Source organism: Podarcis pityusensis, assembly GCF_964106645.2.
Source record: "Podarcis pityusensis genome assembly, chromosome: 8".
Taxonomy (NCBI): domain Eukaryota; kingdom Metazoa; phylum Chordata; class Lepidosauria; order Squamata; family Lacertidae; genus Podarcis; species Podarcis pityusensis.
The window spans coordinates 53,379,049-53,395,216 of NC_138033.1; the positions used below are offsets into that span (position 1 = coordinate 53,379,049).

Sequence of the window (16,168 nt, forward strand, 5' to 3'; positions counted from 1 at the left end):
ACGCACGTTTGCCTGAAAGCAAGCCTCATTTTGCTCCATGGGTCTTAGGTCCCAAGGCTTGCAGCCTGGGAGTCGCCCCCCTTTCCTCTCCGTAATTACACAGTTAAAATAAAATAAAAATCACTGGTCTGTGGACTGCAGAGCAACTCTTTCCAGGGTGAGTTTAAATAATCAGCAAGCTTATTAACTTACACGTCTTTCTTTCTTTCTTTCTTTCTTTCTTTCTTTTCTAAAAACCCTTCCGAAAAGACACATAACAGTACTTGATAAGAAGATGGTTCTGGCAGATTTCAATGGAACTTGCTCGCGAGTGAATCTGGGGGTCAGAAATTTAGAACATTCCTAGATCCTTCAGTTTCAGAAGGAAAGAGCCGGTTAGTTGACAGATGGGTACCCACTGTTCAGAGCCAGTCTGCAGAAATTGGGTTTTCTCAGCTAAGCCGCCTCCCCGACCCGCTCCAATCTATCCCCTCTCTAGGTTTTGCCATTTTTTCCCTTTAAACCCAGTGTCTCCCGCGTCTCCAGTGTGTAAAAGAAGCAAGCAAGCAAGCTACAAGAGGCGCCGAATTCAGCCTTACGCTTCTCTGCTGCTTTTACCAAAGTTCTCCCCGCTTCGGAGTTTTCAAGACCAAAAGCGGAGGGCGAGCATCGCTCCTCTGGCGGCGGCTGCTGCCGTGGCTTTGAAACTGACACTCTGCTTGTGTATTTCATCTAAGTAAGTGGCTGAAAGCGCGACCGCAATCTGGCAAGAACGACCTCCGCGGAAAGGAGGACACACGCAATGGGCACCAGACCAGAGCTATAGGAAAGAAACCCCATTCCAGACCCACCCCCCTGCGCACCCTTAAAAAAAATTAATCAGCAAGCCGGGCAGGAATTTCGCCAAGAGGGGGGCTGAGATTATGTGCTGTATGGATAGATGCAGGCATGCTAACGTGTTTGTACTGTGGCTGGCTCTGTGTGTGTGTCATTGTCTGTGGATCCCGAGAGGAAACTTCGAAAGCTCAGCAGCCGGCGTCGATATGGATACAGAGTGTACTTGGAAGACAGAAACACCCACAAGGTGATGCGGAGGCACCTCACAGAAGCGAAGCCCCATCTCCGCCTCCCCCCCCCCCCCGCCAAAAAAGAGGTGGAGAGAGGCTATCTTCCTACAAGCGAAGGTATCTTCCTGCTGGGCTATATATCTGCTGGAATCAAAGGCGATTACATCCTACGATCGCTGTGGATTTTCCCCTGGCCCATATGGTTTTAATCTGCTTTCTCTTCTATCCTTTTATGAGTTTTAAATGGGGCGTGTAGTAAAGATACCTGGCTTATTCTTTTAGATGTTCTGCACAAACCTCTTTCAGCAGGCAGGTCTCTCCCATCACACCCCACCCCACTTTTCTCCTTATCAACCACCCCCCCTCCGCGCATTTTTCTCCATCCCAAGGAGGCTGATGGCGGGAGGTAAGAAATTGCCCCTATTATCACAACAGTTTTAAAACGCCCACCTTGGATTCTTTGTGCGTATAAACACACACATTTACAAACATCTCCCCAGCATCTGAGGAGGCGTTTGTCCTGTGCCCCTTGGTTCCGCATGTAACAACAGGTATGCTACAATTCCACCAAATAACAGCCCGCTAAGATGACCAGGGAGGCAATGGAGCGACGCGACGTCGATCGCTTGGTTGGGCACCTTTTAGTTGTTCCATTGGCCTTCATCGACCTTTACGCACGAGCTCGCGGCTGTGCGTTCGCTTCCTATACTTCTCTTATTAATGTCGAGCGGAATGAATCCGTGATACTTATCCACAGTAAACCAGTTGGGACACACAGGGAGAGTGCGGTATTCCTCACAGCAACCCGGCGAGGTAGGCTGGGAGAAAAGACTAGGACACGTCCTTCCGCCACCACTCCCCCGAAAAGAAATATTTAGTTGAGTTTTCATCCCGCCTCCCGTCCCCCGTTCAGTCCAAAATCCTGCTCCCAAACTCGACTTCGGGCTGCCAAAACGCAAAACTAATTGGCAAAATATGGCTCGCTCGTGTATGTCGCCGCGATCCCCAAAGCGCGTGAGCTGGCCTGCCAGTCCGCGCGCCTCCAGGCTTTTGGCGCCGCCCTGAGCCAAGCAGGCCGAACGGTGCGATCCGCGCGGCACCCACGCAGGCTTCCCAACCCCCAGCCATCCCCAAAACGTTTCAAGCTCCAGCACGCTGCTTTAAGCAGGCTGCGGAGGACTCGTTAAGCCCCCTCGCTAAGTGTCAAGCGGCTGGCCCAATCCGTTTAACCCGCAGTTGCTGCTGTCGAAAGGGGAGGGGGCGGTGCTGAGTGAGCGGTGGAAGGAGAGGAAATCCACAGCTGGATTCCTCGTGAGTAAAGGGCCATGTGGATCACCAACATCCAGTAGTAATATGTGCTACAACAACAATAATAATAAGAGCGACAAGAGAAGCACGATCGCGAAGCAACTGTGTGGAACAGAAGTTATCTTCTTGCATCTCTTCTCTGCAGATAGTTTAAGAAACAAAAACAAAACCCTCACATTAACTGCTCTTTTTTCAAATGTTTACTCGGGAAGCATCGATTCATGATTTTATTTCCCCCGTGTGTGTGTGTTTTAATGGCTACTAAATCTTGTTATGAAATCTATTTCATCAACTGAGTGCCTTTTGCATTCCAGCGCAGGGAGCCAGAGAGAGAGAGCGAGAGAGAGAGCGCGCAAAAGCTCCTCGCTATAAATCAAAAGAGAAATTGCGCTGATGGTGTATTTAGCAAATGAAGAAAGTTGGAGGTGATCTTCGCTAAACAGCTTGGCTGTTGATTGCCAACCAGAGGCCGGCGCAGTTGAGCTAGAGAGAGGGAGAGGGGCTGGGAAAAAGAGAGGTTTTCTGGCTGGTTGGCTTTGGTTGTGGCAAGCCCAGCAGGAGCCAACCTCCTCCTCCTCTCTCTCTCGTTTCCCTCCCCCTCTTCTTTTCTCTCCCCCCCCACTCCCCCCCCCCCTTTTTGCTTTGCCAACACCCGCGGAAGGTGGAGCTTCGGCCGCGCTGCGTCGCAGGCGTCAGAATCCTCGATTTCCAACTTCGCGTCTTGGCCGGACCTTTTGGCGGAGCGCGCAAAGGAAAGTGGGGTGGGAGAGAGAGAGAGAGAGAGAGAGAGAGAGCCCTTCTCCGTCCAAAGGAGGGAGGTTGAGAGATAAGGCGAAGGAGTAGGAGAAGAGGGGGAGGAGGAAGAGGAGGGGAGAAAAGAAGAAGGGAGCCATTCGCCGGAGTGCGTCCAAGCTCAGCTCGGCTGCACTGGAGAGGCGGCGAAGGAGGGCGCGCTCGTCGAGCCCGCTAGCCCCGGCTTCCAGAAGCACCCTCGAAGGCAGACCTCGACGACGCTCGCCGTAGAGAGAAACGCACAGGGCGCCCGGCAGAGAGGGAGGCAGGGAGGGAGGACGGACGCAGTTCCTGGCGACGGCGGTGGTGGCTGTGCGCTCGCTGCCTGGCGGGTATATGCCTGCCTCTGGCCATGTCGTATCCTCAGGGTTATTTGTACCAGCCGTCGGCTTCCTTGGCGCTCTACTCCTGCCCGGCGTACAGCACCAGCGTGATCTCCGGCCCCAGGACGGATGAGCTGGGCAGATCGTCGTCCGGCTCGGCTTTCTCTCCTTACGCCGGCTCCACCGCCTTCAGCGCGCCCTCGCCGGGTTACAACTCACACCTTCAGTACGGCGCTGATCCGGCGGCCGCGGCCGCGGCCGCTTTCTCCTCATACGTGGTAAGGGAAGCGCTCGGGTCGCCCTCTTCCTCCTCCTCTACGCCGGCCGCTTGTGGGAAAAGGAGGAGACCGAGAGAGGGATGGAACCAGAGTTCAGGGACGAAGACTTGGTGGGGCGGGTGTTATTGGGGAGTTGTGGAGATAACCCAGGGGGCTGGAGCTTGGAGGGTTTGGAGGCTGTAACCATAGACGAAAGCGGCAGGTAAAGTGGGGAAAGATGAAGTGCAGAGGGAGGGGTGCAGGAAAGAAAAGCTGCCCGTGGATTTTGGCACCTTCCATGGCCGCAGTTCTTCAGTGGATGGTTAGCATACCGCATTTTCTTAAAAAGAAATCGGTTGCAGGACGAAGGATTCCTGCGCGGAGATTAATGGGACATTTCTCTCGCAAGAAAGCCTGCAGCCGGCCAGCGTCTTTCTCCTTGCTGGTTTAACTCTGGACCCCCTGCCCCCCCGGGACAGGGGGGTCTGCAGCGCGATCTGGTTTTACTCCATAGTAAGCTCCACTTTTGCTCCCAAGGAAGCCGGGCAGCGCCACGATCCTCGGCGGCTGTTTTACGCTCGAGTAAAAGTACGCCAGGTCGCAACGCAGCAGCAGAGCACGGCGATCCTAAGCGTGTTTGCTCGGAAGTCAACCCCGCAAAGTGACTCCGGGTCAGTGTGTGATTAGGGACGCAGCTTTGATCTTGAAGGGGCTAAGAAGAGCAAGGCTTTCCGTTTCTGCCTTTTCATTTTAATTTAGAAAAACGTATGAGAGTTAGAGTCTCAGTGAAGGTGCGTGTCTATACATACATATACACTCTCCAATACGATTTTCAGATGTTTTAATTCAAGTCAAATCCGGCAGTTTAGATGCCCAAAAGAAAAGCTGAATAAGGGGGTGACCCTTCTGCCCCTTGCCATTTCCCTGCCGACTTAATCGGGCTCCCCAAATATTGCAGAGTTATAATTTCATCTCAGGATGCCGACTGACAGTCTGATGATGATGATGATACAAAAAGATTTTTTTTTGAAGTTTCAGTATCTCTCTTTTTTTTTAAAAAAAAAATGTACCTACCCCTTCCACAATAATCTCAGGCAGTATGGAATACATCTGGAAACATCTGTCCAGAAGTTATGTGAAAGAAACGCTTTCAGTAGCTCAATAAATCTACAAAGAGAAAGCGAATAAAGTGGTTATTCCCTCCTGAAACTAAACAAAGCCAAAACTAAAGGGCTTCCTCTTCCATGCTTGAACTACTTCTTCTAGTTACATTTCCAATCTAAATAACGCAGCTTCTTAAAAAAGAATGCGAGTTAGGCCTCTTGGAAACACTTGGACTGGAATAGAGTTGAATCCGAATATTTCGGTTTAAGGCTTATTGTCGGGAAAATTCCCCCTCGGGAGTGGGGGGTGGGTCATGGAGGCAGAGCTTGCTATCTGTCTAGACACTGTCATGCTTCCAAGTGAAAGGGGGGGAAGGGTGTGTGTGGGTTTGTGTAAAAGGTTGCGTTCAATTAGAAGGGGAGGAGGCTGAGGTGTAATTTGTTACTGTTTATAGCTTGGTAATTTGGCAGAGATGGAAGTGGGTGGGTGAGATACACTTTCTGGTCGCATTCAGACACCGGTGGGCAACTCGTGTTTAGCTTAGGAAAGACTTATTTTGACTCCCACCCCCAGGTATGGTGACACTCCAACTTTTAGGCCGAGTCTGTTATGGAGATGGGGGTACAACCACGTATTGTGGAGAGGACCCTTTCAAACGGGAGGGAGATGGTTTGATTTCTCAGAGATACGGATTTCAAGAATGATTATTAGGAGGTCTCCTTCTCACCTCAGGCGACGCTTCTGCCTCTCCTTCTCCTTCCTCCAGGGCTCGCCCTACGACCACACCCCCGGCATGGCCGGCTCTTTGGGGTACCACCCTTACGCGGCTCCCTTGGGATCCTACCCCTACGGCGACCCGGCCTACCGGAAAAACGCCACCCGGGACGCCACGGCCACCCTCAAGGCCTGGCTGAACGAGCACCGGAAAAACCCTTACCCCACCAAAGGCGAGAAGATCATGCTGGCCATCATCACCAAGATGACCCTCACGCAGGTCTCCACCTGGTTCGCCAACGCCCGGCGGCGCCTCAAAAAGGAGAATAAAATGACCTGGACTCCCCGGAACCGGAGCGAAGACGAGGAGGAAGAGGAGAACATCGACTTGGAGAAGAACGACGAGGAGGAGCCACAGAAGCTGGAGGAGAAGGGCGATCTGGAGGCGATCGAGATAGGTAAGCAGCCGGTGGAGATGAGAGGAGACGGATTTGGGGAGGTGAACTGGGTTGTACGCTTTTTGGCAAGGGGGTCTGTCTGGGGCGAGGGAGGAGCAGGGGATCGCTAGACTTAATGGGGCTGAAACGGCCATGAGGGGGAAATAGGAACTGTCTGGATTCGTCCCCAGAAAACCTTGGTTCCAGAGTAGTTTATAAGGCGCGCTTTGGGAAGGTGGGTTTTTTTTCCCCTTCCTGGGACTCGACGAGGTGGGTGGGAAGGCCGAGGATCGGGCTCCAGAGAGGCCTCAAGGACTGTGTGTCGCCCTCCCTCTGCCCTTGTCCTCAGGTGCTGGAGACCCGAAGGGAGGCGCGGCAGGCAAAGAAGCCGACGGCGCGTTGAGCGACTCGGATTGTAAAGAAGCCCCCGACGAGGCGCTGTCTAAAGGAGGCCCCGGGGCCTCGCCGCCTTTGGCCCATTGTTTGCCGCCGGCAGCGGCTGCTGCTGCTGCGGGCCGCCTCCTCCTCCAAGCGCACCAGCAGCTGCACCCGGCCGGAGGAGAGGACCCGCAGCCGGCCCACCCGCTGCCCTCCCAGTACAGACCCCCTTCGACGGACCTGCACCCCCTCCTGCCTTCCAGCAACGGGACGTCGGTGATCCACTCGCCCCAGGCGGCTCCGCAGACGGCAGCGGCGGCGGGAGCCGGGGCCCTTTCCAAGCCTAAACTGTGGTCTTTGGCGGAGATCGCCACCTCAGCGGACAAATCGAAGGAGGGCAGCGGCGAGGCGGCCCCGCAGGCTCCGAGTTTAGCCGGAGCCGGCTCGGCGCAATCCCCGACGGCGCGGTCGCCTTCCTCCACGCACTGCCCTTTCCCCAATGGCGCCTCGGTCCTCTCGCGGCCCCTCTATTACACCACCAGCCCCTTTTACCCGGGTTACACGAACTACAGCTCTTTCGGACACCTCTCCGGCAACGCGGCGACGGCGGGGAACCCCAGCCCCCATTTTAACGGATTAAACCAGACTATTTTGAACAGAGCGGAAGCCTTGGCTAAAGAAACTAAAATCCTCAGAAGCCAGTCCCAGTTTGATCTTAGTAAAGACTCGCCTTACGAACTGAAGAAAGGTATGTCGCATATTTAATCTTGAGTTTATTCCCAGATTAAACCCTCTTCGTCATCCACGACCGGACTATCCCCTCTCCCTTGATTTTTCTTTTCTTTTTAATTTTTTATGTCATCTATTTCTTTCTGCTTTTTTATTGTTGTTGGTTTTAATTTATTTACGACCAATTCAGACTTGATTTTGGCAGAGGTTTCTTTTTTAATTAAAAAAAGAGAGAACTAAGTGCGGAAGGAGGAAAGCAAGAAAAAGAGGGGGGGGGGAGAGAAACCCAGACCACTCCAATTTCCAAAATCAGTGGTATAATTTATTTGAGAAAGCAGAAAGTAAGCAGCTCTTGGGAGGAGAAATAATAATAATTATAATAATAATGTCTTAAGGTAAAAAGTGCAGGAAGTGCGGGAAGAGGGAAGAAATACCCACATGGGGAGGGCGGGGGAAGGCAGAAACAATTTGTATGAAATGTTATTCTGTATATTTAATGTAGCTTTTTTGTATTTAAATCGGTAACACTATCTTTGAAGTAAATTATGAAATCCAACCGCCTGTACAGCCATCAATGTTGGTTTTTTTGGTAATATAAAATATAAATATATATATATAAATATATATATATATATACATTTCTGTGTCTTTTCCCAAATTGTTTCATAGTTTAAAAATCTATCTATATATATATATACAAGTTTAAATTAAATTTTTATGCCTATTGAATTACGATTAGTAGTATTATATTATTACTCAATGTGAAGAACTTTTTTTTTTTTTTTAAATTAGGGGAAGCGGGAGAAGCCGGTCAACCCACGGGATTAAGTATAAAAATGCAGATGCCCCTTTGTCAAATATCGGTATTTAATCAAAGCATGTAGCTGTTTTTTTTTTAAAAAAAATACAAATCATTTCATTTATTCATTTTGATGGCAAAGTGGAGCCGACAGAAGGAAATGTGGGTTGGGGCGGAGACCCATAACAAAAGACATATTTAGAGTACATTCCTTCCACCACCACTTTTAAAAGGGGAAAGGGGGGAGGGGAAGCGGAAATCTGCACTCTAAGAATTTAACTGAAAGTAACTTTTCCAAGTGAGGGACGGATGTTTCCTGAACGCAGGCGATTTGGGCAAAGCCTCTACATTTGGCATAAGTTCCACCTGATGGATTTGGTGACAGGTGGGACCGGGAAGAAAGGCGAAAGTATACAGGGGTGAGCGGGGGAGGGAGGATGCAGTGAAATATGTACAGGTGATTGACTTGTGAAAGGAAGCGCCGGTGACGTCCCGGATCTAATGAGGGCCTGTCAGGGGAGTTAATTCAGTCTGAAAATCTGTGGGTTTGATCCCCGCGTAGGATGAGTGGCCTTCTAATTCTGCCTCGTTAAGCGCGCAGAAGGTCCCAGGGTTCCGTCTCTTTGCATCTTCTTCTTCTTTTTTAAGGGTTTCGGGCAGAAAAGCTGGGAAAGATCTCTGCCAGAGAGACCTTGGACTCTCCCTGAGCTAGCTGGGACCCATGAACGGATTCAGCAAAAGCAGCAACCCCCCCCCCAAACAAACAAACAAACCCCGCAGCCGAATATGTCAGCTTGCTGTCTTAAGGCTCCCCCCGGTTTCCCTTGCCCCACCGCCCCCCTAGGGACCCAGTCCCGTGGATGCTAGCGGGCGCCTCTGAACGTCTATCGCTTGTAGCTTGCTGCTTGTCGAGCTGGGTGGATGGATGGATGGATACAGGGATACAGGAGGAGAGGATGGAGATTTCCTGTGGAAGTGCACTCAAAAGCCCAGGATGGCAACAGCGGACCGTCTCTTAACCTAATTACTTTTAATCAGTGTCGGGCTTTATGCAAAGCAGTCAGCTCGTGAACTTTGCTAATGAGTTCGATTTTATGCCAGATTTATCCCTTATTACTATTTCAAAGGTCTGCAGAGTTTTTACGGAGAGGGATAGGGGGAATACATATTAAAAGAGAATACACTGGGGAAACAGATGGATAAATAGCTCTGTTTGTGCATATACTGTGTGCATCTCTTTCTCTCTGTGTGTATACGGACAGACATTTCAGTTGTGCGTGTATAATACACACACACACAGAGAGAGAGAGAGAGAGAGAGAGGAAATATCTCCCTGCATTGCTAGCCTCAAGTTTAGCATTAAAATTATTCCCCCTATTGGCGGCTCCATTCTGCAAAAGCACTTGATGGTTTGGCGGGGTGTGCGTGCTGCCTGTACGGAGATTAGCACATACAAATGGAAGGTTGAGGAGGGTCGCCTTTGGATTGCTTCCCAAATTCACAGGTAGGTGTCACACTTGTACCGAATTTCAAACATAGCGCTCATCTTTTGAAAGTTGGGCGAGTTTAAAGAGGGAGCGACAAGAAGCGCTTAAAAAAGAAATCTAGCACATCCACGGGAAACATGAGTGGGGTGAAAGGAAGGCTCCGAAGAAAGATGGATTTCCGATTTGCTAATCATTTTGAGCTCAGGAAACTTAACCACCTAGGGTCGTGATCTGATGCGAGGGTCTCACTCCTACACATACTGCCGGTTCTTTGGGGGACTCAGATTTATTTCCAGGTCTCAGGGTTATGGGCTTTTAAATAGAGGAGAAAGAAAAATTAAAAGTACCCCCCCCCCTCAAAGATCTCTTCCATTAATGGGAAAGGAGCATTGAATATTTAGGAAAACTGTGCCCTTAAAATATAAAAAGAATTAAAAACAAAAGAAAACCCACAACTCAGAAGTAAAATAAGATAGCTTTCTTTTTCTATTTTTCACCCCTGCTTGGAAATTGGTTGGCAACCCAGCCTTGAACCCACGTTATCGAAAGGAAATTAAGTTGGTTCTTACCCGCTTGCCTTGATTGTTTCCTTAACACAGGGAGCCTAAAAAGATTTTCTCGGGAATAAACGCCATTGATTTGAACGGGATGGCAATGAATTTTCGTGGATTTTAGAAAGGCGGCAACTTGTATTCGTTTGCTTAATCTTTCAACTCGGAGTACATTTCCAGCATTTAAAAATTATTAAATACCTCCCTGCAAAAAGAGAGAGAGAAGATCCCCCCCCCTCCACGAATTACTTTGGAATTTCTACGGATGTCAGTTCCTAGTCACTTATCCGTGACTTTCGTCACTGCCTCGGAAAATAGGAAAAACTGTCTCCCTATATTTGTAAAAATCTTTTGCGAGCTTTTCGGAACTGGACCCGCATAATTAATTAGCTGCTAATTGGTTTAGCTACATACAGTTAAACGATTTGCGAGTGGGGGTAATCTTTTTCCTTTCACCCTCACAGCGACCGAGATGTGATTTGATTTCCCCCAAGAAACCACGGAGTATATACAAATACTCTTTTAGACTGGCCGATAAATCTAAATAAAGAAGTCAAAGCTGTTTAAACGTGTAAACAATCACATATTAGGGCCATAAGAATACTGTAAATAATGATTTCAAAGAAAGCACCGATTCAATACCCAGGTCAAATCGTTCATCTGAACTGTGATGCGGGGAGGGGGAGTGATGGCGGGGAGGGGGGAACTCTCCACAAATCAACCTGTTGAACTTACTTCCATCATTTAAGGGAAAAGAAAGTTGCGAATGATTCATTGACCTCAGTTGAGTTCAGGGGAAACTGTTGGCCTGTTAGAAATGGCCATCCGATCTTTCAGTTCTGAAAGGCACCTTTTAAATATAAATATAATGTTTAGCTTCCCGACATTCTAAAATAAAATAAAGAAGGTCGTGTTATGCTTGGTATGGTTTTTTTTTTAAAAAAAAACAGTTACGACCATTTTCAGCACGCACGTATATGACAGCCTCGAGAATGTTGCTGATGTTATTTATAATTTTAATAACCACGATTCTTTCAGTCTTTGAATTGGGGGGGGGGGAACACCACACAAATTCAGAATATAAGGCTAGTAACTTAAACATAAATATTGTCAACCTTGGTTCCTTCTATATAATAATGATCATATTGAATAGGCGCGCCAGCAGTCTCCATAAGGTTTTCTTTTGATGTATTAAATTCCTAAGGGAATTAATCAATTTCCTTTAAGATACAACTAACCGGCCTGCTGTCCTTGATTCTAGTTAAGGCTGAACTAGGATTATGACTAGATAATAAATCCAATAAAAATTAAGTGTACTCTCTTCTCCAGGTGAAATTTTAAATACATGTGTAACTAACATGCATTTGTCTCGTATACCCTTAGCAAAACATGTCTTCGGGTTGTTGTTGTTTTTATAGCAGCAAAAATAATGTTATGGTAATTAGCGTTTACAATGACATCCGAAACAAATTTACATTTTTATTTTAAACAGGGGGGTTTTTGTTTTTGTTTTTATGTCTAAAGATCTAAAAAAATCTGGAGCTTAGAGTTGTGTCCAATGTTTATTCTACTCAGAGTAGACGCACTGAAGTTCGTGGAGAAGAGACACTTAAGTCCATTAATATGAACGTGTCTCCTCTAAGTAAAACTTGGCTGGGTGCAACCGTTGAATATATTTCCCACCAACTGGATTTTCGGAAGGAAGTTACATACAAAACAGTCATTTCATCCCAAATAGTGTTTATGTATGCTGTTTTCGGGGAGGGGGGAAAAATTTCCTGAGCATCCAAAATGAGACACCACGTGAATCTGGTAGGAGGCTGATATGCCGTGGTGCTAAATAGACCCCCCCCCCCAACACACACCAATACTTGAAAAGAAGATCTATGCGTTCCAGTGGAATTTCCTTCGTATTAGGAGTAATCAGGCGTATTAGATATCGAAAGGAAAGTCATTCCCATTGATTTCAGTTAAATTTACTTCGGAATCGCAACGTGCAAAGTAGCTGGAGTCAAACCAGTTTCGATCCACTTGCGTTAGTGAAAGGAACCGCTTTTCGTCGTCTAAATATAACAAGTGGTCTCTGCATGGCGTTAGAAGCAAAACATAAGGCGGTTCATAATGGGTAGGTGTGCGCTAGCCAACTCACCCCCCGTGAAGTTTATGGATGTGGGGAGGTGGGAGAACAAGGCTTGTCAGTTTCAGTCTAGGGTTCCAGCTTTCTGAGACGTTTCGAACGTTCGGTGGGGAAGAGAGAGAAAACCCGTGTAAAGGTGTAACGTGTGGATCTCTGACTAATTTATTAAACCTGCAGCGAGTGTGAATCCATCCTGGGGTGTGTGTGGGGGGGGCAGCCGGGCAGCTATCTTCCTCATTCACACAAAGGGAGAAAACAGCTGGACTTGAAAACAAAGTTTGGGGTAATAGAAGTATTCTCGCAAATGGGGAGGGGGAGGCAAATCCGAATTAATGGCTGGGACTTGGGATCCATTATTTTGAAAGCGGGGTGGTACTGGAAGTGTGTGTGGAGGGGGATGGAAAAGGTACTGGCCAGGCCAGGGAGACAAGTGGCGTCGAAATCCGTGAATTTAGATAGGGCAACAGGCTGGGGGCGTCCAAATGCGTCAATGCCACAAAGTAGACTGACTTCCAGGTCATAACATTTCTGAAGCCCTCGGTGTGGCGTTAAGCTACGTTCCGCCTCCGAAGGGAATCCTGCTGAGGACCATGGGGCTTTCAAGCAAACCTGCTTCGGATTAAGTAAGCATGCAAACGCGTTCCTGGAAAAAAGCCTTCACTGCTTTCGAAGTCCCTTCGCGTAGGATCACAATCCTGATGCCCCGCTTAAGAGTGCGAGACGTCTTCCTCTGCAAGCACACATGCCCTGGATAGCGTTTGAAAGGCGCCGAGTTGACGCTCGTTTGGAGATCGAGGTTTCCTTCTAAAGCTCAGGGCTGTGCATGTTGCAGGTTTAGATAGGGGCTGCGAGGACTGATTGGCCTCGTGTTCCAGCCAGATCTCTGTTCTGCAAATCGAAAACCGCGACGCGCAGATCAAACCGCAGCGAGGTGAGGTCAACCTTCCCCTCCGTCCACACACACAAACGCCTGCAAACCGTTTGCCAGCGCCCCGGAATAGTCTGGGGGAAAGTAGTTCCTCTGATTTTTTTTTTTTTTTTAATGAAAACATAATGAAGCTGTAATTTCAAACCCGGAATCTTTCTGTCTCTGATCCCTCTCCAAACATTGCTTCATTCCTCCACGCTGCAGACTTATAACTTTTAGATCTCACTTTCAGGGGGTGGGGAGAAGACAAGGCAACCCCGCTTCCCCGGCCTTAACCTCCTAAAAACAGAAAAAGAAAATCCCTCTTAGGTTACGGTTGGAGTAAACAGCACTTCAGAGAGCAGTCATCAGAGGCTGTTACAAACTCGGTGGTAATTAACTAATGATCGGCTCGTTTGGGTTTCAGACGCACGCCGATTAAAAGCCGATTATTCACCCCTCCTTTCCCTTTCAGGGGCGCAGCTTTACCTTCAAATCAAAGTGATGGGAGCCGGGAAGTCGTCCTGAGGTACAAGTCCCAGAAAGTTCACACTCCACTTTTGCCTGAGTTTGGAAGCGCTTCCTAGCAAGTGGGTTGCATATAAATCGAAGTCAAAGGCACTCCGTTTACAAGTCGGGTTTCCTGCTTGGAGCGCAAGGGCTTCCAGGGACCTGTAAACTGAGTGCAGGCGTTTTGTCTAGCGCGAAGGTCCGGTTGATCCTCAAACCGGTTGATCTGCGAAGAGCAGTCACTGAAAGGAGCTAAACAGGTGCAGGTGGATTCTCTAGGCAGGTCGGCGTCGCTCCCACCGCGTTAAGTGGGGTTTTCTCCCGAGTAAGCGCCCACAGGATCTGTCTCAACTGGAAAAACAACAACATGGGAAAACAATCGTTTCGAAATGTGAACATCTCTTAGGGCGGCTGAAATACCGAAATCACCTCCTTGGGGGTAACAAAGATCCACTAGGGCGTTTAGCTGGAGCCCATGCATGTTTACTCGGATATAAGTTTTGTTCAGTGGGTCTCACACTTCTCTTGAGAGGGTTATAGTTGCGGGGGAGACACGTGGGTTTGGGCGTGCAGTCCTCTAAATGTTTACACGGGAGTAAATCCCATTCTCTTCCACAGGGCTTATTCCTTAGTCTGCGTGTTTAGTGAACGCCGAGCTGTAAGCTTAATAGGCGAAGTGTGCGTGTGTGGAGGAAAGTCCCATAAAAAGCATGGAAATGACTAGATTCAATTCAAGTTGAGAGAGGGAGAGAAATCACCAGTGTTGCAAAAACCATTTTCCTTTTCACCTCTACTCGTTTGGGATTCCGGTCAAAAGGCTCCTGGCTGCTATTTGACTGAGGCCTTCAAAACAGGGGTTGATCATTTCCAAAGAGAGAGAGATGAAACTCACCATCAAAAGCCTGTTTCCAAACCCACCCTCCATCCCAGATGCGGGCTTTCCCCCCCCCCCAGCAGAAGGAAAGAACCCTTTGCACATGCTCAGGGACACCATGCCTCCCAGGACCGAGTCAGTACTGAAAGGAAGGTTCCCACCAGGACATGATTTCAGTGTCTGCATAAACTTCCACAAAGATGAGCTTGGAACAAGGGGTGGTAGACGCATGTGCCCCTTCCTCATATCCTCCCTCCTCCAATTCCCATCAGCCTCAGCCAACCGGTCCAAAGGTCAGGGATGACCGGAACTGTAGTCTAACAATATCTAGAGGGTCATACTCCCAGCAAACCAGTTTAACCGAAATATTTCTACGTGTGTCTGACCCCGTGTATGTTTGCATGGACGTGAATTGCAGATTAACGAGTGCTTCCTTCCTGAATGGGAGAAGCGGGAGGTGGGTTGGCCCTAAGAACGTATTCGGAAGCGGTTTCCAAACTGTTAAAAATAAAATATAAAACAACTATTTCAAGGAAACGCGCAGAAGGCAGAGGAGCACACTACCATGTAAATGCAACTGCTCTGCTTTAGGTGACCCTCTCTGGGACTCCTGAGGGGCTCGTTTAAAGAGGTGCTGCCCAAGAAGAGCAGATTTACTCTATAAAGACTAACCTAACCCTCCGGATTCAAAGGGAGTGGAGGCTTAATTGGTGATGAAAAGGTAAAAATAGGAAAGTGGTTCTCTCCCCCACCTGCCGCGCCCCATCTTTTAAAGGGAGGAAGAAACTTCCCTACCAAGAATAGGGCTCTATTGTCTGACATTCCCTCGGAGTTTATGATCATTTAAACCACCTGCAACGAACAGAGTCGTAACAAGGAAAACTAATCCAAAGGGATTTTTAAACTCCTCTTGATGTCAGATTCAGTTTGCGCTTTGCAAAACGCCCTTAACAATGCAATCCTTTGCGTGTCGGCTCAGAAGTAAGTCCCACCAAGTTCAAATGGACCCGTGCCTAGGGAAGTCTGCCCGGGATTGCAGTCCAGACCTTCAGTCCTTTGTGTACTTTACCTTGGAGTAAACCCCATTGGACTCGGTGGGATATATTTCCGAGTAAAATGCAGATAGGATTGGGCAGTACAAACCGATTTTTTTTAGGGCCCTCGAATACTTATTATTATATATAAAACATAAGTAAATAACGCGATTGTTACTATTTTTTAAAGGCTGCGATCCTGTGTACACTTATTCAGAAAGATACCTCCTTTAAAGCGGTAGGAAAACCTGGACAGGGTAGAGTTGCGTAAAGATGCAATTCTAGGCAGTATTTATTATTTAATAATTAATAAAAGAATCCCGCAGAGTCCGTCTCCCTCCCTCTCCGCATTTTATCTTCACTATAGCCCTGCAAGGTAAGTTAGAGAAGGAGACTCGAAATAGGGTCAAGTGAGCTTCACAGGTATGAGACGAGAATTGACCCATACCTAAGTCCCCTTCCACACCCCAAACTTTCTTTGTCCACTTCGCCACACCCTAGTTAGGCACAAGTCCAACTGCTCTCAGTAAGACTTTTTTTACGAGTAAACACCCACAAGAACCATCTCCACAGATCTGCGGTGACAGAGTGAGAGCTCTCTTCTCCAAGCCCTTACGCTTTCAAACCTTGCCTAAACCTATTGATTTGCTTCGAATGGTCTGCGAATATGGGGAATTGGATGTTCTGACTGAAGTGGTATTATAAAAGAGATTTTGGGGAAGGGGAAAGGGAGCTTGGGCATATACACATGCGCACACGTGTCAGGGGATGAGGGTCCCCC

At 48.3% G+C, this 16,168-nt stretch overlaps 1 protein-coding gene across 7 annotated transcripts in view; it reads left to right on the top strand.

Moving 5' to 3' along the window:
• The first annotated feature begins 2,581 nt into the window (after positions 1 to 2,581).
• Positions 2,582 to 16,168, top strand: part of IRX5 (iroquois homeobox 5) — a 29,134-nt gene continuing 15,547 nt past the window's right edge. For 3 of the 7 annotated variants that reach the window (XM_081016595.1, XM_081016597.1, XM_081016596.1), the window contains exons 1-3: positions 2,583 to 3,747; positions 5,597 to 6,002; positions 6,331 to 7,107. In XM_081016595.1, coding sequence (XP_080872721.1) covers positions 3,499 to 3,747; positions 5,597 to 6,002; positions 6,331 to 7,107 — 1,432 coding nt within the window. In that variant the 5' untranslated portion in view covers positions 2,583 to 3,498. Of the gene's footprint in view, positions 3,748 to 4,221; positions 4,398 to 5,562; positions 6,003 to 6,330; positions 7,108 to 13,444; positions 16,161 to 16,168 lie in introns of those variants that run through there. The other 4 variants (XR_013989557.1, XM_081016594.1, XM_081016598.1 and 1 more) reach the window with 4 other exon arrangements.